This window comes from Barbus barbus (assembly GCF_936440315.1).
Source record: "Barbus barbus genome assembly, chromosome: 36".
NCBI classification, from domain to species: Eukaryota; Metazoa; Chordata; class Actinopteri; order Cypriniformes; family Cyprinidae; genus Barbus; species Barbus barbus.
Genome location: NC_136714.1, coordinates 22,888,550 through 22,914,641, shown reverse-complemented (window position 1 = coordinate 22,914,641; position 26,092 = coordinate 22,888,550). Strand labels below are relative to the sequence as shown.

Here is a 26,092-nt window from a genome sequence, read left to right as displayed (position 1 = left end):
AATACAGTCTTCAAGAAAATGGCTGTAATGTGAGGTATCATGTTATAAATAAAACTTTGAATGAGTGTTGGAATAGAAGCACTTGATCACCGTTTCATATTTTGCATAGACTATATGTTGCACAACTTCCAAATAATTCCCCATGCTGATCCCATGTGTTTGCTTCCAGTTCTTGGCTGGTCTATGGCGAGAGACTACGAAGCAGTTTCTGATCACATATCGTAACGTAAACACTGGATAGACAAAACCAACAAGGCATTTTTTTTTTTAACAGTGGAGTAGACAGATCCAGTCAACGCATGCTTCCACAGAATGACATTAGGCTGTCCGTAAGTGATTTCTGTTCTAAAGTTGGCCAGCTCCAGATCTAGATTCCTTTCTCGAGCTGTTTATTGCAAACAGGAGTGACTTGAAAACAACAGAGGGAGAGCGAGACAGAGAAGGAAGATTTGCCAAAGCAACAACTCAACACAGAGATTATATTCCTCGAATATCTCAGGTTTCCTGCAACTTTTCCAGCTTGCCAGTCTTGCTCAGGAATTTTCTTGGACTTTCGTTTCTTAAAAGCATTGATTTACATCATAGATGAAACTGTGAACCCATACAAATTTGTGAACTGGTATATATATTTACTTTTACGGTTGTGCAAAACAGCACTGCATTATTGGGAAATCTAATCATTGTACAAAAACCGTGAAGGAGAAAATGGGAAAATGAGAGGGCTTGGAAATGTGCACCTCCACGGTGTGGAAATGTGTGTATATTATATTGTATTATATTATATTATTAATATTTCTGTTCTATAAAATGTGGTTTTGATAGCTATTCAAATAATGTGACATTTATTAATTTATTATTTCAACCAGAATTTAATGTGTGTATATGTATATGTGTGTGTATATGTATATATATATATATATATATATATATGTGTATATGTATATATATATATATATATATATATATATATATATATATATATATATATGTATGTATATATATATATATATATATATATATTATTATTTTTTTTTTTTTTTTTTTTTTTTTTATATTTATGTCCACTTTAGTTTTATTGAATGGTAACACTTTAATTAAATCCATTAAATATAATGCATTATACAAGCTTTTTATTTATGCATTAATTATGCCTTGTAAAACACCTTATAATGCAAAAAAATATATATTTTTTTTAATAAATCACTATGATCTCATCATGAATAAATGTTATAATGCATTATAATACTTAGCTATTCATTTGTACACCTTGAGGTATATAAAGCATTAAAACATGATAAACAAACCTTTGTATGTTATAATGCATTTTAACTTTGGTTAAAATTAATAATGAAAATACATAATGCACTACAATGTGCATTATGGATAGCTTTATAATGCATTATACATAAAGGCTTTAAGTGTTACTATTTTAATTTTATCACCCACCACATTCCCTCCCATAACTTTAATTTGATATTTAGTTTTTAATAATACAGCTTTATCAGCAGTTTGTAGGTTGAATTAATTGACAAGCACTAAATTCGACTGAAATGTGGACTGTAATTGTCAAATGCCCTGCCATATGTTTTACTTTACATATGAATGACTTTAATCGGCATAGTAAAGGAAAAAAAGTATCTGGTTATAAATGGATTACATGGTGCCAATGCCAGCGTAGGGTTTCCAGACAAACTAAATGCCCATTACAACATCAATCTGAATTCATATCAGTTTCTCATCAGCTCAGCATGTCTGAAATGTTGACAGGCAGATCTTTGCATTGGCAGGCTGGTTCTGTCAGGCCCCTTTCCAAGCAGCTACACCTAAACAAGCACCAGCACTTCTGTGATTTAATATGAACGTTAAAGCACAGGGGGAAAAAATCAGTCCAGTGGGCTACCAGAGGCACACCGACTCATAAAAGTCCTGTGGGTGGTGTTGCAGAGAGTGAAGACAAGAAAAAACGAGGAGCCACATCTGGGGCCAGTGTGGAGGAATGTAGAGATTTGTCTGTGTGGGTTTCAGGCTCTTGATTTGTGCCACATTATCAAGATTCTTCTAAGCGTTAAAGCAGAGAAGGTGAAGTGGTCCTCTGCATCAGAGCACCATCAAAACAATTAGACCCCCTTGAACATGCATACACACACTTGGCACAAAAGCACCAAGATCAAATCAGTTTTAGAGGCCCAACTCGAGCGAAGGGCGTTTACTGACATGCAATATAAGATACAATGAGATCTAGGCTCTAATAAGACCCTTAAATGTGTAAAACTGAAACTTCAAACAACCACACATGTACATAAAGCCTGCGTTGAGTTATACACTCATTATATATCACCAAACGTTAATGGAGGTCTGTGTAATTTACAGTTTCCAGCTGTAGAGGTTTTTGCTCAGGGGAGACAGATGCCCGCCACAAATTCATGATATAATACGACCGCCCTCCTTACGCAGCTGATAATGGCTTAGGCTCCTGGCCAATTATGTGAATGTTAATTATGTTTATTTTTGTTATGCTTTTGTTAGCCTGTGATTTCCAGCTGTGACCGTTGATGACTCTTTATGCTGTGCTTGGCTTGATAACCAGGAAAATTTATCTGTGAATATTAAATATGGGGTATCAAGTTCAAATTCTATGCTAATCTTAAACTCATCATGGGTTTGAAATGCTCCCACTTACTATTTTTGTTGTTGTTGTTGTTACTCACATTCCTTTACTTATTGTGTATGATTCATTAGTGCCTTTGAAAGTACCCTCCACGTTAGGCTGAAATACACAAAATCTGAACAGATTTTCAAGCACTGGGCATCATACACTTGTCTACTTTGTAAATGGTTACAGAGAAAATCTCATTATCATTCACTAAATGGGGAATGATAATGAGTGTCGACTTAAGCCTGTCACGATAACAACGTTTTGTTGTACGATATATTGCCCCAGAAATAATTGCGATAAGCGATATTATTGTCATTTTAAAGACCATTATATGCCACTGAATATATAATCATCATGTAACAGCATAATAATGCAAGAAGGCCTACACACTTACAAATGAACAAACTTGAATAAATAGTAAATATACATTTTCTAACAAAGAGTGCAAAGTAACAAGTAGAAAAAAAGAAAAATGCACAAAGAACTTGTATGGAGATTTTTCCATCTACAGATTTTTCCTTGACCTTCTTTTCTCTGTAAATTAAGGGTGCACACTATTGCTGAAAAACACCATCACTACTTAGCAGTCAGATGTCTGTATGCACAAAGGCACAGACTCCTAAACAAGGCCATATCTGCAGATGAAACTTTTTTTGTAGAAGCATTTTTTTCAATTTGAACTTGCAACTCATTACTACACCACATTATGTACGAGAAGCTGCAAAAGACACAGGCGCAAGTGGAATGTACAAAACATGGTGACATGAATTTTTAAGTTAATATAATGGGCGATATATTGCATCACCAAAAATGATTGAGGTCATGTACATATATTGCGCAATAAGTCGATATATTGATTATTGCGACAGGCCTATTTCGACTTCTTCCAAACTGTAAACCGTGACAAAAATCTGTGCAAATTCATGTAGTGAATTCCACCAGTTCTATATCAATTGATCAATAATTCTTTCATTAACTTTTTAACAGTCAATCATACTTTGTATTGTATATTATGTATTATATCTATCATTCATTCTATTGTTCTATCCTTCTATTGTTTTTGTCTTTCTATATGTTGTTCGCTCAGTCATTCTATAGTTCTATCATTCCTTCTATCATTCTTTAGCTCCATCTTTGTTCTATCATTCATTCTATCTATTGTTCGTTCTATCTATAATTTGTTATATCTATCTGTAGTTTGTTTGTTCAATCCTTCATTCTATTGTTCTATCTGTCGTTAGTTCTATAGTTCCATCTGTCGTTCATTCTGTTGTTCATTTTCTCATTCTGTCATTTGTTCCATCTATCATTCATCTATTGTTTTTGTTATATCTATCATTTTTTCTGTCGTTGTATCTATTGTTTTTTCTGTCATTCTATGTATCTACTGTTCGTTCTGTCGTTCTACTGTACCTATGTATTGTTCATTCTAGCTAACGTTTGTTTGTTCTATCATTCATTCTATCATTCGTTCTGTCGTTCATTTATTCCATTCCCTTCCTTTTTATCATTCTACACTGTAAAAAAAAAAAAAAAAAAAGTTGAGCCAATTTAAAAGTTTAAGGCAACCAGCTTCAGCAGATTTTTGAGTTTTCTCAACTTATGTTTTAGGAAATTTCTCAACTTTTTGTTGTATAATCTTAAAACAAGAAGTTGAGAACTTAAACTTAAACTTTTAAGTTTGCCCAACTTTTTTTTTTTACAGTGTATTTACGTATGCTGTGCTACTTGGAAATGTTGCATTATGAAATAAAAAAAAAGCTTGCGTTTGCTGCTTTATTTAGTTTTTTAATGTTCTTGATTTTTATTTGTGCAAAGCAGAGCTGCTTTAGAGCAATGTGTTTGAATTTGAAAAAAAAAATATTTTGAATTCGGAACATTCACCTTAACATCAGAGAACAATAGGATATGTGAGTTCTCTTATGACATCATGGGACCTTAAAATATTTTTATATGGCATCATAGGAACTTCATAATCACTTTTTATTTTGGAACCATTATTTAGAGCCTTAAAATTCAAATAGTATTTGATTTGAATTGAACCGAAGTTGCTCATAGACTGTACATTCCATGGTAAATTTCTCAGTGTAGCCAGAATGTGGTGTTATTTCCTCCATGTGCACTGTCTGTGAGTGTGTTTACTCCAGGTCTCTGCTCAGTTTGTTTATAAGGTAATTAGAGATCTCTCAAAGCCCAGCGAGTGGGGCTGAGGTCACGCTAATCCAGACCTGATTTTCTCCTGGTAACCGGATCCCAATCAGCGTGGGAAATTAAATAAACACAACATTAGGAAAGCACAGGTGCTACCGTACCCACTAATAACGTCTGACAAGTCAAGTAAAAGCTCTGTTTAAAAGTGAATGTGACTCAGTGTTAATGCACCTGTTTTTGTTTGGACATGGTACTGTAGTCTCACCGCTCATTCATAGATTTCCCATAATTTACATCTATCATTTAGCAGTGGCTGAAGAAAAACAACACATTTCCTTTTCTGCATTATTGTATCTAAACAAAACACTCCCAGTTCATTTTTTACTGTCTGACTTGTTTTAAGCTCTTTTAATGTGCCAGAATAACTAAACCTTTCCTGCAAGTAAATACACCTGCTCTATGAGGACTGAAATACTCCCAGAAGTCGAAATCAGGTGCTTAAGTGAGTGAAAAGGGCTCAAGATGATTTTTCTAAATTAATTGAAAAGTGATATTGAATAAATCTGATGAGCCATCTCTTCCACTCACTTATTTGAACCATATACGTCACTGCATGCAAATTCCGTTGCTTTCTCTTTTTCTCTCTTAGATAACGAGGATTTGGTTAGAACTCTGGTTGTTTCTGAGTGACTCAACGTGAACTAATCCATTTCATCCCGTTTTAAACCTCCCGAGGTTGGGTTCACATCTGGATCCTCCCGTCCTGAGACATGCGCACCATCTGAGCAATCGGGCCACACTACCGTGCCCCACATCCTCTTCTGCTCTTCAATGTGATCTTATCATTGCAATCTGGCCCCAAGAGGATGTTAAATAGTAAATTTATGTAACGGCCTGCAGTTGCATGGTATTCTGGAATAATAATCTACTGCATGAAAACATCTGTCTGACAGAAGGTCCCCAAAATATTCTAATCAAATTTAGTTGCTTATCCTAATCCATAGAAATACTGCTTCACTCCCAGTTCATCAGCTTCAGTGTGGAAATGAATTACGTCTCTTTAACGTTTTGGTGGATTTCTGAGGAGGAATGCATATTAGTTTAATATGTTGTATTTTGTTGAATTGTTTATTAAGAGGAACCATTTAAGGCATCATATAAAGAAAAAAAATTAGTTGTCCTTGTTCTTCCTTCCAGTCCAGAAAGATCATTTTATTTTTAAACTAAACATTAAAAATTACTGTAAACCTGTACTTTTTCAGACAGATCTCACATCAGTGCTGTCGTGTTTAGAAACTAGGCCTAGATGTCCTCAAACCATGTGTAATTCCTGTATTTGTGTTGCACCTGGTGTTCTGAATATGCTTTTTACAGATTTCCAGTGTTAGAAAGAATTCCCTTAAATTCATGTTTTAGTCTTCAGTCTACAACTATCTTATAGCATTTTTTTAGTCCTGTCAATTGATTAAAAAAATTAACTAATTAATCTCACATTTTTTCTGAAATTAATCACGATCCCACCTAACATTAAAGTTTTTAAATGTACTTTTATATTGTACAAATTTCACATTTAATCTTCAAATTAATGTAGAAACAACATAAAGACAGTATATTTTTCATATTTGTTTAGCAGCATCTTTTTTATGACTGAAGGCAACCATCAGTGATACCAATACTGATGTCTCTAGGAAATTGTTCTCTTTTGGTTAATATTTAACCACTGACTATAGTCATTCAACATTACAGTATAATTGAGAGCTACCAGAAATAAAGACATTCTGCTTCTAAATAAATGCAATTTCTGTCAAGAAAAAAAGAGACAGAAGCAGTAGTTGTGAGTGGGGTGGCCAACCCCAGCTCCGCCTTTAACTGCATTAAATATTTTTTATGCCGTTAAACTGGGAAAATTAATCACCTGCGTTAGCACACTAATTTTGCACTTGTATTTTTGTGCAATAAGTTGTAGTAATTCTTTCATAGGAGCGTAATGTTGGAAAGCCTATATGTGTCTAACTGCATTCATGAAGGCTGGAGAAACTCTCAGAGGTCCTGTCATGAGAAATGATCATCATGGAAACTGATTCTGAAGATTCTGGCCTTCATCAGACTGTCAAGCTTTAAGAACACTGACAAACACTCCACTATGGGGAGTGATTCAAAGGTTTCACATTAATATCTGTCATGTTTTTAAATGCTAGTGCGACTGACCTTAAAGTCTTCTTCCTTTTTCCTTTTTTCCACAGATTTTTGTCATTTGCTGTTCATCTATAGAGTGCATTTTATTTAGAAAGAAACGGGCTTGAACGCTTATCAAGCACAGACTCATGATTAGTTTTGGGTTTTCAAGCTTCTCAGATTAAACCAGTGCTGTGTCACACAGATAATATGAATTGGTGTAAGTAGCCGTAGTCTATATAAGACCTCAGACCAGAACATCTGGGGTCGCTCAAGGCAAAATATAATAGCTCTTGTGAAGTTTCGTATATTTACATAGTTTTGGATTGTGTGATGTATACAGTATAGTTTGATTCAACGTTTGAACATTTCTTGCTCTGTTTAGGTCATTACGGGACTTGATCCAGCTGGATTTCATGTTCTCCTATCCATTAAGCCAGTAGGCCTATAATTTTTCATATTAATGATGCACACACTAATAAATACTTTCATGCAGTGCAGATTTAGTTCCTAAAATTCCTATTTGCATGCTTCATGCTGCATCACATCCAATATATAACTAAATTACCCTTTATTCTGAGGTTATATAAAGACATTGTTTACAATATAAAAAAGCTACACCTAATAATTGTATAATTTGTATTATACAATACTCGTGATAGATTTCAAAGTTTGGGTTTTAGGTGTCTTTATTAAGTCATTTTTCAAAAATTAAGTAAAGTCAAACCCTCAAACTATGAATATTTGTGAAGGCACCAGATGGATGGAAACCTGAGCATAAACAGCTCTGAGAGTCAATAAACAAAGCTTTAAAAATATTTTTGGAAAGCTTACCCTGGCAGACACAGGTCCAGGGTCAGTTCTGGCTGTTCTCTCTATGCGTTCTTCTCTCTGAGTGTTGCATGTTTGTTAAGATAGGGACATATCAGAGTTTGTGTATTTGTGGAGGGTCAGGGTGGCTTTGGTGTCAACATACCAGGAAAAACCTGACCTGAAAAAGAGATTTTCTCTTTTGGATCTCATTGTACATAAACCTGCCTCCTTACTATCTTCCTGGATGTGTTTGTGGAAGTTCTTTTGATTTTTAATTACAGACTTTACTATCCTGAGCACAGTTTGAGATATTGTTGACATATGTGAGTTTAATACAGATTTTCCCCTTTGTTTTAAGAGAAATATGCAAGAAGCAAGAGACTTGCTCAAAGTCTCCATCTGCACTTCATTTAATCTGAAGCAGTTGAGATCTCATTTGCATACGTTGCAAATTGACAGCTGTATTGTAACCCATGGCATGTGTTGTTTATGTTGTTTATGTGATTTTACTTTGGTAGAGTGTATGTGACCCTGAGTGTCTGTAATCAATGCAAATATGCGTCAAAGTTTGAAAATGACCTCCACCTCGTTCTGCTCTCGCACCCATCATCACCTCCCACAGCAGGAGATTTGTGCCTCTTTTGACCTCCTCTTCCACTTCTCAGTGCTTCCTCCCCGTGGACTCTCTCAGTTTCTGATGTTTTTCACCATATAAATGTGAGTTACGGCGCTTGTATGGCACTGCACAATAGATTTTACAGCTCTGCGTTTTAGCATGGGTGTTACTGAGTTCAGAATTTTTACTGGATAAGAAGGCAGACCATCCTACCCTGATCTCCTACACTCTTAAAAATGTTGTTTCTTTTGCATATGCTACAAAAAAAGATTTAATTTTAATTTGGAGTTTTTTTTATTAAAAGTTCTGTTACATCATAGGTTCATGTGTAAAAGGTTAAAAATTAAGATTCTGGAGGGGCGCACGTGAGCTCGGCGAAGATGGCTGCATAGTGTGAGAGCTCTCCACAACTTCGTGCAAAAATTACCCCTAACTTCTACAAACCTGGTCGTCAACTTGGGCTTGATTATGTCTAAACCTCTGTCGGTGAAGGAATGGGATATTTTTACGAAAGCGCGCAAGACAAGCACAGGAAGTGCGAAAGCAGCACCGTCGACAGAGAGAGTGGAGGCTGGCAGCATGGTGAACTTAGGCGAGGTGCTAACTGAACTAAAAGCGCTTCGTTCTGAATTTGGTTCAAAGTTAGACGTCATAAATAATTGCTTGGGAGTAATGGCAAACTCTCTATCTCAGCTTTGGAGAGCAATCTGACTGACATGAATGGTGTCAGCCAACGAAAAACAGATTGAGGAAACTGAGGCCCGCATTTCTGCAATAGAGGACAAACTTGATAAAACCGAGTCTGCATTAACCTCGGCGACAAAGCGGATTGCACATCTGGAGATGAAGACGGATGATCTGGAAAATCGCAGGAGGAGAAAGAATGTCCGTGTATTTGGCCTCAAAGAAGGAGCAGAAGGTAAACGCACTTTATTGGACTTTATACACGACATGCTTCCTTAATGGCTTGGCCTCGAACCCGAGAAATCCTTTACGTTTGAAAGAGTCCACCGCACATTAGCACCGGCAACTCCTAATCAAAACAGACCTGTGCTTATCCGTTTTCTCAAGTTTCAAGATAAGGAGTTCGTCCTGCGCTCCGCGAGAAGCCGGAGCGTGGTGAGGAGCCGGGATCCATGATGGATCCAAAATTTACTTTGCTCAAGATCTTTCAGAAGAAATGATTCGACAGAGACGCGAGTTTAACGACGTCAAGAAATTGTTCATCAGCAAGGGAACCTTCCTCGGGTTCCATGTAAGCTGAGGGTACTTCATGACGGGAAGATACAGCTGTTCTCCTCACCACGCGAGGCTGAGGAGTTCCATCGCAGTATCAGCACCAGATAAACCATGGATGATCAGGTCGGACTTGACTGTTTCATATGAAGGGGGAATCTGTGAATATTTTGTTTATCATCCCAAACCTTACAAGACTCTACCTAGAACCAGTCCGTTTACCAGCAGTGAACAATACTTATAACAATATTTAAGGACAGGTTGGAGGGTGTTTTTTTTTTTTCATTATATAAAAAAATCTTTTTTCTTTGCTCATATAAATAACGGGAGTTAAGCTATGTTCTATTTGACTCTAATGTTAAATTGTATGCACATGTAAAATATTGCACGTTGTTGTGGGACCCAACTGTCGGGCGTTGAAGTTAGTGGCCTGTATTTGCGGTTATAAAGTTGCCTTGTCATTGGGGAATAGGTCTTAGTTTTTGGGAGGGGGTAGGGGATGTTCAACATGTTCTCTATATTCTATACTTTCACTTTTTTTTGGTCATACACTGCAATATGGACATGTATGTCTTTGAATGGCTAACATACTTAATGTGATGTCCTTTAATGTCAGAGGCTTAGGTCACCCAATTAAACGTAAGAGAATCCTTACCTTCTTGAAAAAGGAAAAGGCTGATGTGGCTTTGCTACAGGAGACCCATCTGTCCAGTGAGGAGCATAAAAATATTTTTTACAATTTTTACAAGTAATAAGAGGGGGACAGCAATATTAATCCATAAAAATCGTCCTTTTATGTTTAAAGAGCAATATAATGTCCAAGAGGGTAGGTATGTACTAATATGTGGAACACTTTATGGTCAGGAATTCACACTGCTTAACATCTACCCCCCAAATACAGACTGTCCTAAATTTATGACAAAAATTATTACTCTATTTAGCCAATATAATACAGAATTTGGAATAATTGTGGGAGACTTCAGTTGTAGTATGGACAGCAGCCTAGATAAATCTTTGCTCTCTGCTTCTAATCCCAATGCAGCAAAAGCTTTAAAAGTGGCCTCTGATGATGCAGGTCTTGATGTGTGGAGAGAGTTTAACCCCTTAGTGAAAGACTATACATTTTACTCTGCGAGACATACTCTCGGCTAGACTTTTTCCTTTTACCCCAGGTTTCTCTATCCTCTGTTGTTTCTTGTAGTATAGGTTCCATTCTTATATCAGGCCATGCACCTGTCTCTCTTCGGCTATCCCTGCGTCAACAGATGCATCCAACTAGGTACTGGAAATTTAATTCTTCGCTTCTTACGAATACAGAAGCCTGTAATAATATTAGGCAATGGCTGGAACAGTATAGGCAAGATAATGTGGCCTCCCCTGTCACTCCTGCAGTGATATGGGATGCAGCTAAAGCAGTGATTAGAGGACAGCTGATCTCATATACATCCGCAAGGAAAAAATCTATTACTGAGCGAACTGAACAATTGAAGAAGGACCTTACTTATTTAGAACAACTTCATAAACAATCACCAACGGAGATAAATATGAAGAAACTTAACATTGTTAGAAATAGTCTTAATTTACTTCAAATTGAGCACACCAAAAAACTTGTATTTTTTACTAGGCAATGCTATCATGAATATGGCAACAAGCCAAGTAGGTTTCTGGCCTATCAACTTAAAAAAGAACATGCAGAACGTACAATAAAATGTACACGTAATGCAGCAGGTCAATTAAAATATGATTTGCAATCAATAAAATCCTATTTTCTTGACTTTTATACACGGCTCTATTCATCAGAAAATCCCTCCAAAGTAGATATTCATTCATTTCTAGAGAAGATATCTCTGCCATCAATTTCGGAGGAAGACAGGGAACAGTTGAATTCTCCATTTACACCAGAGGTGTTCCAAGCAATCTCGGCACTCCCCTCTGGAAAAGCGCCTGGCCTAGATAGATATCCTGTAGAATTTTACAAGGCCTTTTGGCCTCAAATTGAGCCCTTGTTTATGCCTGTGCTTACAGATTTTGTCCAAAATGGAACTCTTCCTGAAACAATGAGGACAGCCGTAATATCGTTAATACATAAGAAAGATAAAGATGCAGCTGAATATTCTTCTTACCGTCTAATTTCACTGCTCCCAGTTAACTTTAAGATAATATCCAAATTAATTGCTCGCAGGTTAGAAGATTTAATGCCCCAGCTCATCAACCCTGATCAGTCAAGGCACAAAACGCCTCTGATAATGTTCGGAGGTTGTTAAACATAATCGACCACTCGGCCCTGTACGATCGACCAGCATTTGTAATATCTTTGGATGCAGAAAAAGTGTTTGACAGGGTCGAGTGGCCATATCTGTTTTCAGTCCTGAAGAAATTTAATGTTGGTGATAAATGCATTGGGTGGATAAAATTTATGTATAGTAACCCACAAGCACAAATATGTGTAAACATGACTCTGTCTGATCAATTTGGCCTACATAGGGGTTGTCGGCAGGGATGCGCCTTGTTCCCATTCTTGTTTAATCTAGCCATCGAACCGCTTGCAGAGGCCTATATGGATCAGCAACAAGATTTCAGGAATTGGCATTGGAAAAATGGAAATCAGAATTTCACTGTATGCTGATGATATAATTCTGTATTTGTCGAATCCAGAAAGTTCAATACCAGTGTTGTTAGACCTTATAAAGGAATTTGGGAGTATATCAGGTTACAGAATAAATGTATCTAAATCCAATGCCTTATTAAATATGCCAATCTCTTGTAAATTAAAGAGCATTTTGCCCTTCTCCTGGGCTCAGACTGGATTTAAGTATCTAGGGGTGAATGTATCTCCCAAACTCAAAGACTTATTTTGCATGAACTATCCTCCACTTCTTAAAAAGATTAAGGAAGATTTGGAACATTGGAATTTGCTCCCTATCTCATTGCTTGGAAGAATCAACGTAATAAAAATGAATATATTACCAAGACTTAATTTTTTATTTCAGTCGCTGCTCCTTTATCTGGAAGAACTCAGCACCTAGAATATCTTTTAAAACACTAACTAAAACTAAAGAGAAGGGAGGACTGGGTCTTCCTGATCTTCATTTGTATTATTGGGCTGCTCAGATAAAAGGTATGACTGGATGGAAACTGCTCACTAGACAGATATTGAAGAAGACCTCTGTTCCCCTACGCCTCTGACATCTTTACCTTTTATTAACAACATAAACACATTACTTTCAGTGACAAGAACTTATGTTGTTTATAACATTCTTCGGGCCTGGCAAGATGTAAAAAAGTTTTGTGGTTCTTCTGCTAAAATCTCTATGTTGGCTCCTCTGTCCTCCAATCCAGACCTACCATCCTCACTTGGAAAGTATCCTCAGTTTATAAAGTGGAAAGAATATGGTATATGTCCGTTTCAAGATTTGTTTACCAATTGTTCCCTTAAATCCTTCTCTGATTTAAGGGTAGACTTCCAGATTCCAAGACAGGAGTTTTATAAATACCTTCAAATACGTCATTTGATAACTACTCTTGAAAAGGCAGGACGAATATATCTGGAGTGGTCCTGGATAGAGGAGATTTTGATGAATTCTCAAATTTTGAAAGGAAGGATTTTTGGGATATACTCGGCACTGTTAGACTATCATAATTCTTCCCTGGTCTCACTTAAAAATGTGTGGCAAAGGGATCTAGGGTGTAACTTCAGTGAAGAACAGTGGGGGACTATATGTCAAAATACTTTCACTTAATTTTCTTGTTACAAAATAGCTGAACAGAACTATAAAATATCATCCAGATGTCACCGATGTAAAACCTACATAGGATCAGTTATGCACATCTTTTGGGAATGTAGAAAACTACAATATTTCTGGAAAGCTGTACAGGATTTCACAGCCAAAGTTTTGCAAATTCCATTGGACAATACGCCAACAGGATATCTCTTTGGTACAGAATTGACAGGACACTTGACTCTATATCCGTAAAGATGCTTGGCATAATATCATACTTAGCAAAAAAATGCATTTTGCTCAACTGGAATCAACCAAGGCCTCCAACATTTCAACTGTATAAACAACTTTTGAATGAAACATTACGATTAGAACAGGACACCTAGAACTTGAGAAACAAGGGTGATGCTTTTCGTAGAATATGGATGCCTCTCATAGACTTCTGACTTTTTGGCCACCTTAGATATACTTAATAAAATATATGATCATATCTAAAACTACAGCTTGACATTAATGTGATTTTATTTTATTATTATTATAATTTATCTTTAGTTTTTCTCTTTCCAGTGCATATGTACTGTATTTTTCATCAGTTTAGTATATTTAAATACTGCTGCTCTTATTATTTTACTGTATTTGACTTTTGTTACTGAATGTTCCTATTGTTATTTTTGTTTTATGACTCTCTCATGTATATTAAAAGCAATAAACAAATAATAATAAAAAATGAAGCTTCTTTGACAAAAAATAAATAAAACTTAATTTTATTTATTTATACATACTATATATTGACATTTTTATTATAAAGCATTTTTACATTTATACGTTAAGAGAGTAAAAAAATAGTTTTTGCCAAAAAAAAATTTATTTATTGTTACATAGAGTTCTTTGAACACATAGATAAACAGCCACTAAAGCCGGGCTCACACTACACTAATCGCTAAAATCTTACCGATTACGAAATCTGGTTGCAGCACACACATAAGGAGAATCTTGCAGATTATCTTCCCTCAATTCTTAAACCTGCACCCACTACAAGATTTGAAAATCGTGGCTCATCACACACTACAAGATATGATTAAGATTATCATGCCTCACGTGATCTGACACAGCAGATTGTCATTGATATTTCAGTGACGTTTACATATGTTATGCTGGGTACACACTAAAAGATAAAAAAAAAATCTTATAAGATCTTCAAAATGTGAGAGACCCCAAACATGAGGACAAAAAGTCCTAGGTTAGACCGTTTTGCTCCTATAGTGTGTGGTGTCCTCGGGGTTCCCCCCACACATCAAGATTCCTGATCGTAAATATTCAACATGTTGACGTTCTTCCGAGCAGATTCAGTCACTCTTAACACATCTCACACCAAAGGAAAATCTGATAAAATAATCTTTAGAACCACCAAGATAATCAGGACATTACCTAGGATTGTCGGAAGGGGAGAAATTGGCCCAAAAACAGCCCGATTATCTTGTGGTGTGTACCCAGCATTAGCTAGCGTGCTAGCAGGATTCTGCACTCAGGCGATTTCACTCCAGCACTTCTCTTTCTTCTTCTTTTGCTCCAATTCTCAGGAGGGGAAAATAGGGGCTAAATCGGGCTAAAAATCTGTAGTGTGAGCCAGGCTTAAAAGGTTAAAGGTTCTCCTATGGCATCATAAGAACATTCAGAGTTTCTATTATTTCATCATAGTTTTAATTCTATCGCATAGTAACTTCAAAGGTTTCTCCGTTGGCATCAAGGTTGAAAATGTATCGCTATGGAATCAAACTTTAAAATCGCTTTTGAAACCTTTATTTGGAGCGAATGCTGCAGGTTCTTGTTAGCGTGGGAAAATTCTTTATCTTGGAGGGAACTCCAAAGACACCCATTAGTTCTGGGCGACATACAGCAGGAAAAAAGAATAGTGTGGTGTGGAAAGTCTCTCTGAAAACAAGCTAATGCAGTCAGTATTTCAAGTCTATTAAATTCAATGCCAAGTTGTGGTTCTTGATTATTTTTTAATTGTCAGTGATTTCTCCACTCCTTAATCAAAATTTTCAATATTTACGTCTTGCAGTTTCATTTCCGTAAAGGAATTTTATATGGTTCCATGTAGTTGAAGTCTATTATATGTGTATTTATTATTTTTTCAAGATATCAAGATACAGATGGTGCCCCTTAATATGGGAGGGTTTAAAGTGTTTTGGTTGTGTGTGTGTGTGTGTGTGTGAGTGAGTGTGAGATTTCTAAGTGATTGTAGTTCCAGATATTTTCATCTTGAACATCAAACAAACCAATATAGTTTTCCTGTGTGATTTAGACCACCTAAACGGCTCCCGTGATTCAAACCATACCAGCCCGCTGTAGCCCAGCTCAGACCCCTTACTTCGTCTGTGACTGTAAAAGTGATTGCATGGAAATATATTAGCTGTTTATGATCTTATTAACTTGTAAACCAGTGCGTTTAATTGTTTAACATGCTGATATGCTTTTTAATATGCGCCATTTAAACACCTTTGATCGGTTTGCTTCCAGATTAGACCAACAAAGTTTACTCTGGCAGAATAGACTAAATAGTTCCGCAAAATTTGTGAGTAATACTGTTGGAAAGGATTTCACCATTACTTAATATCCAAATTCCATTTCCCCCCATTGTATTTTTAGTTTTTCTTTTTTTGAGCGTTGAAACATTTGGGAATCATTGTAGCATAGTGTTGAAATGAATCATTTCTTTTAGTGCTTGTGTGTTGTTCCCTTGTCGTTCCGAAAGAGGAACATCTCCACGATGACCACTTAGAGCAGGAAACGTTTGGGGGAATATTACTGTCTTTCCTTCGAAGTGAGTTTTCCATCACTGTCCAGAAAAAACACCTTTTTTCCCTTTGGACCTTCACTTTGTCTGTCTCGTATTGTGAACATGGATTTCAAATTAAATCAAATTAAAACACAAGAGTCCCATTAATAATTCATGCAAGTTTGTTTCAGACTGGATTGAGGCCACGGTTCTGTCGTTTCTTAGGCAAGCATCACTATTATTATTACTCATCCGTTCAGTTGGAGGTTTGAATAAACCCAAAACCCTGAGTATTAAACTTCTGTGCGTGACTTGTCCCAGTTTGCTTGTGCTACAGATATGGATGATACCTCAAAACATGAAGCTTGTTGAAGATAGATTTGCTTTGATGCTTCTCTAAGCACTTCTGATTTTCCTGGCAGATGATAAAACAGGTGGGGGAAAAATATGATTAGATTTTAAGAAATGAGCCTGTATGCAACTACCCTGGAATCACATCCAACCACTTACATTGCTGTTCAAAAGGTTTTTTCCCCCCTCTTTTGTCTATTATGCTCACCAGGGCTGCATTTATATTTTTGAAGAATAGAATATGCTAAAAAGTTTCAAATATTATTTTTTGTATTTTAACATTTTTTTTAAATGTGTTGGCAAAGCTTGAATTTTCAGCATCGTTACTACAGGCTTTAGTGTCACATGATCCTTCAGAAATCGTTCTAATGAGCTGATTTGGAGGCCAATAAACATTTCTTCTTACTATCAATGTTAAAAGCAGTCTTGATGCTTAATGCATAGTATTTTTGCGGAAACCATGCACAACTTTATAACTTTTTCAGGATTCTTTGAAAGTTTAAAATAACATTTATCTGAAATAAACTCTTTTGTAACATCATATCTTTTCTGCAGAGCAAAAAATCTAAAAGTAATCTAAAAAGTAGTCAGAATACATTACTTAAAATGAGTAACCTAGATTACATTACTAACTACAGTTCTTGTCATGTAATCTGTAATCAGTAATGAACTACAATTTATAAGTAATCTACCCAGCTCTGCTTTTCTGTCATTTTTGATCAATTTAATGTGTCCTTGCTGAATTAGAATATTAATTTATTGAAAAATAAATAAAAAAATTAACCCCAAACTTTTGAATGGTAGTATAGCAACATCCTGACATCCATCTGTAACAGCCTAATATCAAGTGTAACACTTAATCACAATTTTGAAGAAAATATTCAATGCATTTCTTTCACTTCTTCTCTCTTTCAGAAAGCAGTGCTGTGAAGGTTTTAAGTTTGTGCTGGGACAGTGTATTCCGGAAGGTAAGACCTCTTTCCCTCACTCTCTTTCTTACCCAGATTGGGCTCCTCTGGGTTGAATTTACTCTGATATTTCTGGACGTGTTTTCCCTTGTCTCCCATTAGCGTTCTGAAAAAAAATCATTCCTTTTGGAAACCACTCAACTAGAGCTTTTAATGTTGTTTTAACATTTCCACACCTTTAAGAGCTTGGGAGAGTTTCCCCACCAGTAACGATAGCTTGATTACCTCGTGTGTATTTTTATAGTGGGAACAGGTCTGTATATTAGCTTATGAATACAGTAATATACTTCTCGATCTTTGGGTGAGGGGTTCAAACCACTAACGAGTTTTTACTCGTAACTGTCAAATAAAAGCATGCAATTATATTGTCTGCATTCTGCGGTTCGCCATGCCACAATGAGAGAGTGTATTGGTCCCCTTTGAGACAGTCTACAGCTTGTTTTTAAAGGCTTTTTTCTGTTTATGTGCTGGTTGTGTTCTCTGTGTCCTTACCTGGCCTCTCTATGCTGATGAGAAACACATAAAGTGCCAGCTGAGAATGGACACATATTTCCCTGACTCACATGGCGCTCCATGCTGTGTCTGAGATGGTTTGGCTCTTCTAGGAGAAACTGTGGAATAAGGAAAAGATGTGAGAATTCTTGGGCTGGAACTAGCAGTATTGGCTTCCCAGATTGCAGAGTTTTGTTTTTGCTATTATAATAAAATGAAAGGGAAAAGACGTTTGAAGTAGCACATTTGCATATGATTTTTGGAATCATATTTTTTGAATTTCCAAAAATCATATGCAAATGTTATATTGTGGGTTTTGATTCAAAGCTAGGTTTGTTTATTTTATATTCTTGTACCTTCCTTTCTTGTCATGTTTATTTCTGTTTGTTTGTGGGTGTGTTTGTATATGCAGACTATGATGTGTGCGCTGGCGCCCCATGTGAACAGCAGTGTACCGATCATTTTGGCCGTGTGGTGTGCACCTGTTACACTGGGTATCGTTATGACCGGGAACGACACAGAAACCGCGAGAAACCATATTGCCTGGGTAAGATTTTGCTCTTATTTGTGTTAAAATATTGAGAACAGTGTACTTCATTAAGAATATTGAATACATGCAATATAATGCGGTGTTAGTCAGGGTTTGGCATTAACTGAAACATTGCAAAGAAATTCCACACAACAAATATGCAGCACAGGTGTGAATGCATCAATCATAAACAAGAAAAATGTATTATGATAATATACCATTTTGGTCTCCAGCTTAACTGTATGCAAAGTATTTTATTTTATTTTATTTTGTAAGGTTCAAAGTGTACATTTACCCATTTTATTTTAATGTTTAAAAATATTTTTTCCTTCTGTAAAATCATAGATATATAGACAGACAGACAGACATGGATGGATGGATGGATGGATGGATGGATGGATGGATAGATAGATCATATGTAAATATAATTAGATTATTTAAAAAATTTGCATGATGGATAGAATTTTACCCATTTTATTTGTGGGTAACTATTTTAAAATAAATTTTAATTTATAATAACAATAGCTGTGCTAACTGTTATAGTTTTCCTGAAACTGTGGTTACCATAAATTGTTTTTGTAAAAAAAAAAAAAAAAATCTTTTTCAAAATAACACTTTAAAACCTGTCATTTCATACATGTTTTTAAATTGGACTTGTATGAAGTCGTGGCCTAATGGTTAGAGAGTCGGATTTGTAATCCGAAGTTTGCGGGTTCGAGTCTCCGGCCGGCAGGGATTGTAGGTGAGGGGAGTGAATGTCCAGCGCTCTCTCCACCCTCAATACCACGACTGAGGTGCCCTTGAGCAAGGCACCGAACCCCCAACTGCTCCCCGGGCGCTGCAGCATAAATGGCTGCCCACTGCTTCGGGTGTATGTTCACGGTGTGTGTGTGTTCACTGCTGTGTGTGTGCACGTTGGATGGGTTAAATGCAGAGCACGAATTCCGAGTATGGGTCACCATACTTGGCTGAATGTCACTTCACTTCACTTCATGAAGTATCAGGAATATTTAACAGTGTGGACATGTTAGCGCCCTCTATGGGTTGTTTTTAGTTCACAGGGTTGATTTTTCAATGCCTTTTTAATTACAGCATGAGTGTTTCTTAAAGGGTCTGACCTCCCAGACTGCTAAAGTGTTAAGTTGATTTGATGGGAGTCAAATATACCGCCCCAGGAGCGAATATTGCGTCTTTTGCACTTTGCCAACTTTCCGTCCCTCACACTCTCACTCTCTGTTCTTGCATCAGACATTGATGAATGTGCCAACAATAACGAGACGGTGTGCTCCCAGATCTGTGTGAACACCCCCGGCAGCTACCAGTGTGAGTGCGAGAAAGGCTTCTACCTAGAGGATGATGGGAAAACATGCACCAAGGGTGAGCGAGGTGAGTGTATATTCTCTGAATCTTTGTTTGTCTTTCTTATAACAAACACTCTTTGTTCTTTTATTTTAGCTTGCTCGTTTTCTTTTTGGTCTTTCTTCTGTAGTTTGGAGTTTCCCAGACTTTTGTGGACATATAAACCTGTTCATGGCTTAAAACTGTTCACAGACACCTATTTCAGACTTCCAAAGTGTAATTGCTGAAATAATTCCTGTAGTGAGATCCATAGAAAAAACGTTGTTAACATGTAAAATGTAATGAATCAACTTGGCAGTCATGTGTTTTGGTGAAAAATGTAGTTATAAGCTTATACATTTTTATACTCAGTTTCAGTGGTTTTAGTCAGTAGTTTTGTATTGAATAGCCATGTTTTTTAGCATGTAGTTCGTAATGCTTCATGGGATTGTAGTTCATTTCCACAGTTTTCTGTGATGTTTTTTTTTTTAGTTTGAGAGTCGCTTTCCCATTAGAAGCTGATTTTGCTAGCCTCATAAACAGTCCTGCTTTGATTCACCCAAACGCGTTTCCAACAAACAGTAGAAATGGAGCACAAAAAAGGCGAATCACATGCGTTTTAAGGTTTTAATAGAGCACAGAGAACCAGAGCATCCACAGATCTCTCCATCACACAGGTGTGGAAAAGATTGAGTGTGATCTAAATTCTCTGACAGGTCATGGATTCATCATCCAGTTAAAGCAGTGCAAACACAAAAAAAAACATACAGAAAATAAGCCAAGTGGAAAGGGTGGATGTTAAATGTAAGTTTCTTTTTTGTATCTGAATAATTCCAGTGTCAACACATAATATATATATAAATATTACAATTATTAAAAACTATAAGAAAAAAGTATTTATTTATTAATTTATTCATTCACTTAGTATTATTAGACATTTCATACAAATGTAAAAAACTAATGCATATCATTTTAAGATACATAGGTATTATTAATAAATTATTATATTATATTTTCAATTAAATTATTATTCATATATATATATATATATATATATATATATATATATATATATATATATATATATATATATATATATAAGACAATCTCCTGAACTCCAAACTGAATGTCAGAATGGGAAAGAAAGGTGATTTTAAGCAATTTTGAGCGTGGCATGGTTGTTGGTGCCAGACGGGCCGGTCTGAGTATTTCACAATCTGCTCAGTTACTGGGGTTTTCACGCACAACCATTTCTAGGGTTTACAAAGAATGGTGTGAAAAGGGAAAAACATCCAGTATGCGGCAGTCCTGTGGGCAAAAATGCCTTGTTGATGCTAGAGGTCAGAGGAGAATGGGCCGACTGATTCAAGCTGATAGAAGAGCAACTTTGACTGAAATAACCACTCGTTACAACCGAGGTATGCAGCAAAGCATTTGTGAAGCCACAACACGCACAACCTTGAGGCGGATGGGCTACAACAGCAGAAGACCCCACCGGGTACCACTCATCTCCACTACAAATACAATTTGCACGAGCTCACCAAAATTGGATGGTTGAAGACTGGAAAAATGTTGCCTGGTCTGATGAGTCTCGATTTCTGTTGAAACATTCAGATGGTAGAGTCAGAATTTGGCGTAAACAGAATGAGAACATGGATCCATCATGCCTTGTTACCACTGTGCAGGCTGGTGGTGGTGGTGTAATGGTGTGGGGGATGTTTTCTTGGCACGCTTTAGGCCCCTTAGTGCCAATTGGGCATCGTTTAAATGCCACGGCCTACCTGAGCATTGTTTTTGACCATGTCCATCCCTTTATGACCACCATGTACCCATCCTCTGATGGCTACTTCCAGCAGGATAATGCACCATGTCACAAAGCTCGAATCATTTCAAATTGGTTTCTTGAACATGACAATGAGTTCACTTTACTAAAATGGCCCTCACAGTCACCAGATCTCAATCCAATAGAGTATCTTTGGGATGTGGTGGAACGGGAGCTTCGTGCCCTGGATGTGCATCCCACAAATCTCCATCAACTGCAAGATGCTAGATCCTATCAATATGGGCCAACATTTCTAAAGAATGCTTTCAGCACCTTGTTGAATCAATGCCACGTAGAATTAAGGCAGTTCTGAAGGCGAAAGGGGGTCAAACACAGTATTAGTATGGTGTTCCTAATAATCCTTTAGGTATATATATAAAACATACATACATACATACATACATACATACATACATACATACATACACACACACACACACACAGACACAGAGTGGGGAAAAAATTATTTCATCAAATACAATATGATTATTACATATTATTATAATAGAATTATTACATATTTATGACCATTTATATATGCATATATAATAAAAATATAATGTCTAGTTATTTTATTCAATGTTGAACATAAATGTTCAGATAGATAAACCGATAGACATTAAAATGAATGTATATAAATTATATATACATATGTATAAATATAATTTTTAGGGCCATTAATTTCATGTCAGATATGGTTTTGCTCTTAGTCTCCTCACTATTTACAAAAAAAATAATAATAATTTTGCAGCCTCTTCTGGTTTGACACATTTATAAGACATCACTTCCTGTCTCCCTGCAGGAAGTCCACTGACCCATCGCAGTTAATGACTTGGGACACCAGCTAGCTGTTAGTATTAGCATCAATCACTCCTTCCTCTCCACTCCTCTGTCCATCTATCTTTTAGGCTTTCTTGTGCAGCGTATCAGTCATTCAGAGTTTCCTGACTGCTGTTTCCTCTCTTTTGGGTCAATTCGAGTCCAAAACAAGATGACCTTCAGGGCATTCAGGGTTGCAACGATCCAGATGTACGAAAAAGGAATTCTGGGAATTCCAGACCACTGAGATTACAGTGTGTGGATCAAATGAGGTTATCGGCTGTGAGTCAAACTAAGCTGTAGGAGTGATTGTGATATAACTCAGCAGACTTCTGACCGGAGTGACAGTACTGTCACAGTAGTTAGTACATTCTGATCAGGAGCTAGTATGTTTCTGATGATGCATGTACACTTTTAAATATCAAAAGTTGAGAAAACTTAAAAGTTTAAAGCAACCAGCTTCAGCAGATTTTTGAGTTTTCTCAACTTGTTTTGTAAACTGAAAAAGTTGTGAAAAACTCAAAAATCTGCTGAAGCTGGTTGCCTTAAACTTTTAAGTTTTCTCAACGTTTGATTTTTACAGTGCATGGAGTGTGCCTCCATTATGACCTTGAGCAAGACTTCAGATCCCTGTTATAAGTTTATGACACAGTTTCATGGCAATATTAGCTCGGTTCCAAAACCTAGAGAGCTGCCATATCGTCTATGGAATCTTGTAAGCTATTTATTTAGAACACTCTAAATAGGCAATAGGCAACAGACATACACATTGGAGATTCACCTTTTGAAGTGCACTTAATTGTATTAAATGTGAACTTATAGTCAATTCCCTATCTTAAAAGTATGTTTACTTGCTCTACTTTCAGATATAATATGAAAGAAATAAAAGGCCATCTAAATGTATTTAAAAAGGGCACACTTAAAAAGTGAACGTTGTAATAATGTCATATTAAAAGTTTTACTTAAGGAAAATGTTTCATTGTTTTAATAATATTTTGTCATTCTTTAAAGAAGTACACTTTTTTTGGATGCTGACAAACATACTAAAGCACGTGTACTTTGATAAACTGTTTGATATTGCATTTAAAGTTCATATATTTTAAATGTACTAAATTGCAACTGTGTAATTACAAATATATATTTAAAGACATGATTTCAGTAGAAATTGCATTAATTATATTTTGGTTTACAAGAAATGCTTGTCAGTAAATTTGACAGTGCGAAGGAATGCTATTGAAATTGCATACGTAAGCGAGTCAAAAAAACACTCTTAACTAATTGTATTTAATATAAATTTAAACTATAATACATTTTAACTTGATTGTAAATATACAATTGAGTGTCTGAAAATATTACATTCAGTTCACTCTTAAGTATACGATTTTAAAGTGTATTATTACTCTTAAAAGTATGCTAAAATGTACTTTTTCACAATGGTCAACACTGATTTCATTGAAATTTGATTGAAACATTGCTAAGCTAAGATGCATTACACTAATCATAAAAATACATAGACATATTAGGTAAAACAGTCAGGAGTTTTTAAATTGCTTTCATTGAGAACTTTTTTATTGCATTAAATATGTGTATTGCTAATCAACAGTTCTCTCAGCTTTTGCCATCATGTCTCGACTTTTTTGCTTTGCAGCTGATTCGTTTTAGCTTTGTCCAACAACCATCCTTAACTTCCACATTCATGTTGTTTCTTTGCAGCTCCGCTGTTTGAGAAGTCAGACAACGTTATGAAAGAGAGAACGTGCTCGGCCACATGTGAAGACTTCCATCAGATGAAGATGACCGTTCTCCAACTCAAACAGAAGGTGCCCTATTCCAGTTTCACCTGCAGGGCTTATTCGCTAAAACAAGCAGCAGATTTCCTTTTATATGCATGTTCTCATCCATAGACACGAGTCGACCCAATGAGAACCAACCTGCCAATGTTTCACGAGCAAGTCAGACTCAGGTTATACAACTCTTCAGGGATGTGTTGGGGACTTTATAGGCGAAATAAAAAGCGATAAAACACGGGCCGAACAGCTGAGCGATCTGGTTAGTGTAACTTATGTCTGTCCTTGCTGCAGGCTAGTAAATCATGTTGAATGCAGTGATGCGGGTTTAGACGGGCTGAGGGTGCAGAGTCAGTCAAAGCGAGCCTGTCAACAAATCCACTCAGCACCCTCATGGTCACGCCGTGATATATAGCTGTTGTGCGTGTGGTCCAGCAGACTATGAGGGGAAAAGATTGAGAGCAAAAAATGTGGTGAACTAGTGAGAGTGAGGCAAGGCTTATGGTTCTGTGAGAAGCTGAGACAAAAACATTGATATGATTGTTACGAATCTTTCTTTGACCGTTGTTGTAACTTCCCCCCCATTGTTATGTTTGGAAGAGGAGATATTGGCTTGCTCCAAGTTTTATTTATTAAGTTATTTTTAGATTTATCAATGTTTTTGTTATTTCAGTTTAAAAATGTAATGAAATTCTTTCTTTTCTTTACCTTTTGCCTCAAGTTCTCTTCCAAAATCTAGCGATCTTTCAATGCAAATGCTGTAATTATGATCATTTAGATTGTTTTAGATTATTGAAATCCATTAAATAACTGTGAAATTATATTTTCTTTTTAAGATGCCTTTGTGGAGAATGCAGTTCCATAATGCAATGAGAAAAGCTCAGTAAAAATTGATTAGAAAGTGTTTTTTTAAGAAAGTAATAGTTTTGTTCAGCAAGGATGCATTAAATTTATCAAATGTGACTATAAAGACGTATGACTAAAATTGAAAAAATAATATAAAAAATTAATAAAAGATAATAAATATACTTGATTAATTAGAAAGTGTTTTTTTTTTTTTAAAGAAATTAATAGTTTTAAGCAAGGATGCATTAAATTGATCAAAAGTGAATATAAAGATGATAATGATGATAATGAAGATTTCCATTTAAAATAAATGTTGTTCTTTCAAACCTTTTAGAATAAAATTAAAAAATAAATTAAAATAAAAATAAGAAATTGTACATTTTTAACATTTTAAAATATTAAAATAGAACAAAACAAATAAATGCAGCCTTGATGAGCTTAAAAGGCATCTTCAACATTAAAACCTATAAAAAATTCAATAAATAAAAAACAAAAAGTTCACCAAATTTGTGGTCAGTATGCAATTCAATACTTGAGAATATCATTATAAAAGGTAAGTCAAATTCAAAATGAACTATTGTAGTGTACAGAGGATAGCATTCTTACCAAATCAGTCATTTATGTGGTTTAATGACTTTTAGGATTGTGCAGCTTACTATGTAGGCATTTGACTCCAGTGTTTACTAAGTTTTGGAACAGAAATGTAGTATTTTAGTTCAACTGCAGATCTTTTATTCAAATTGGACTGTTCTTCACAGCACATAATTCTGTAAATCTCTCGCAGCATCATAAGTGGTTGACATTGGCACTCGGAGCAACATGGGATTGAAATATGTGCAGTCCAAGGAACCCAACACAAATCAAAACCAGAAACAATGACAAATGAGATTTAAATTGCTTGCAAAGGGCTGGACACAGACACTTACACAGATTTATGCGCTAGGCCTAGGGCTGTATCTACTGTGTGTGGCGAGACCTCAAAGGTCTGTGGG

General features: G+C 36.0%; 1 protein-coding gene across 2 annotated transcripts in view; it reads left to right on the top strand.

Moving 5' to 3' along the window:
- LOC306856147 (collagen and calcium-binding EGF domain-containing protein 1) overlaps positions 1-26,092 on the top strand; it is a 64,667-nt gene that overhangs the window by 22,296 nt on the left and 16,279 nt on the right. The window contains exons 4-7 of one of the 2 annotated variants that reach the window (XM_079395189.1): positions 17,415-17,467; positions 18,372-18,506; positions 19,737-19,874; positions 24,181-24,287. In XM_079395189.1, coding sequence (XP_079251315.1) covers positions 17,415-17,467; positions 18,372-18,506; positions 19,737-19,874; positions 24,181-24,287 — 433 coding nt within the window. The remainder of the gene's footprint in view (positions 1-17,414; positions 17,468-18,371; positions 18,507-19,736; positions 19,875-24,180; positions 24,288-26,092) is intronic. The other variant, XM_079395190.1, reaches the window with a different exon arrangement.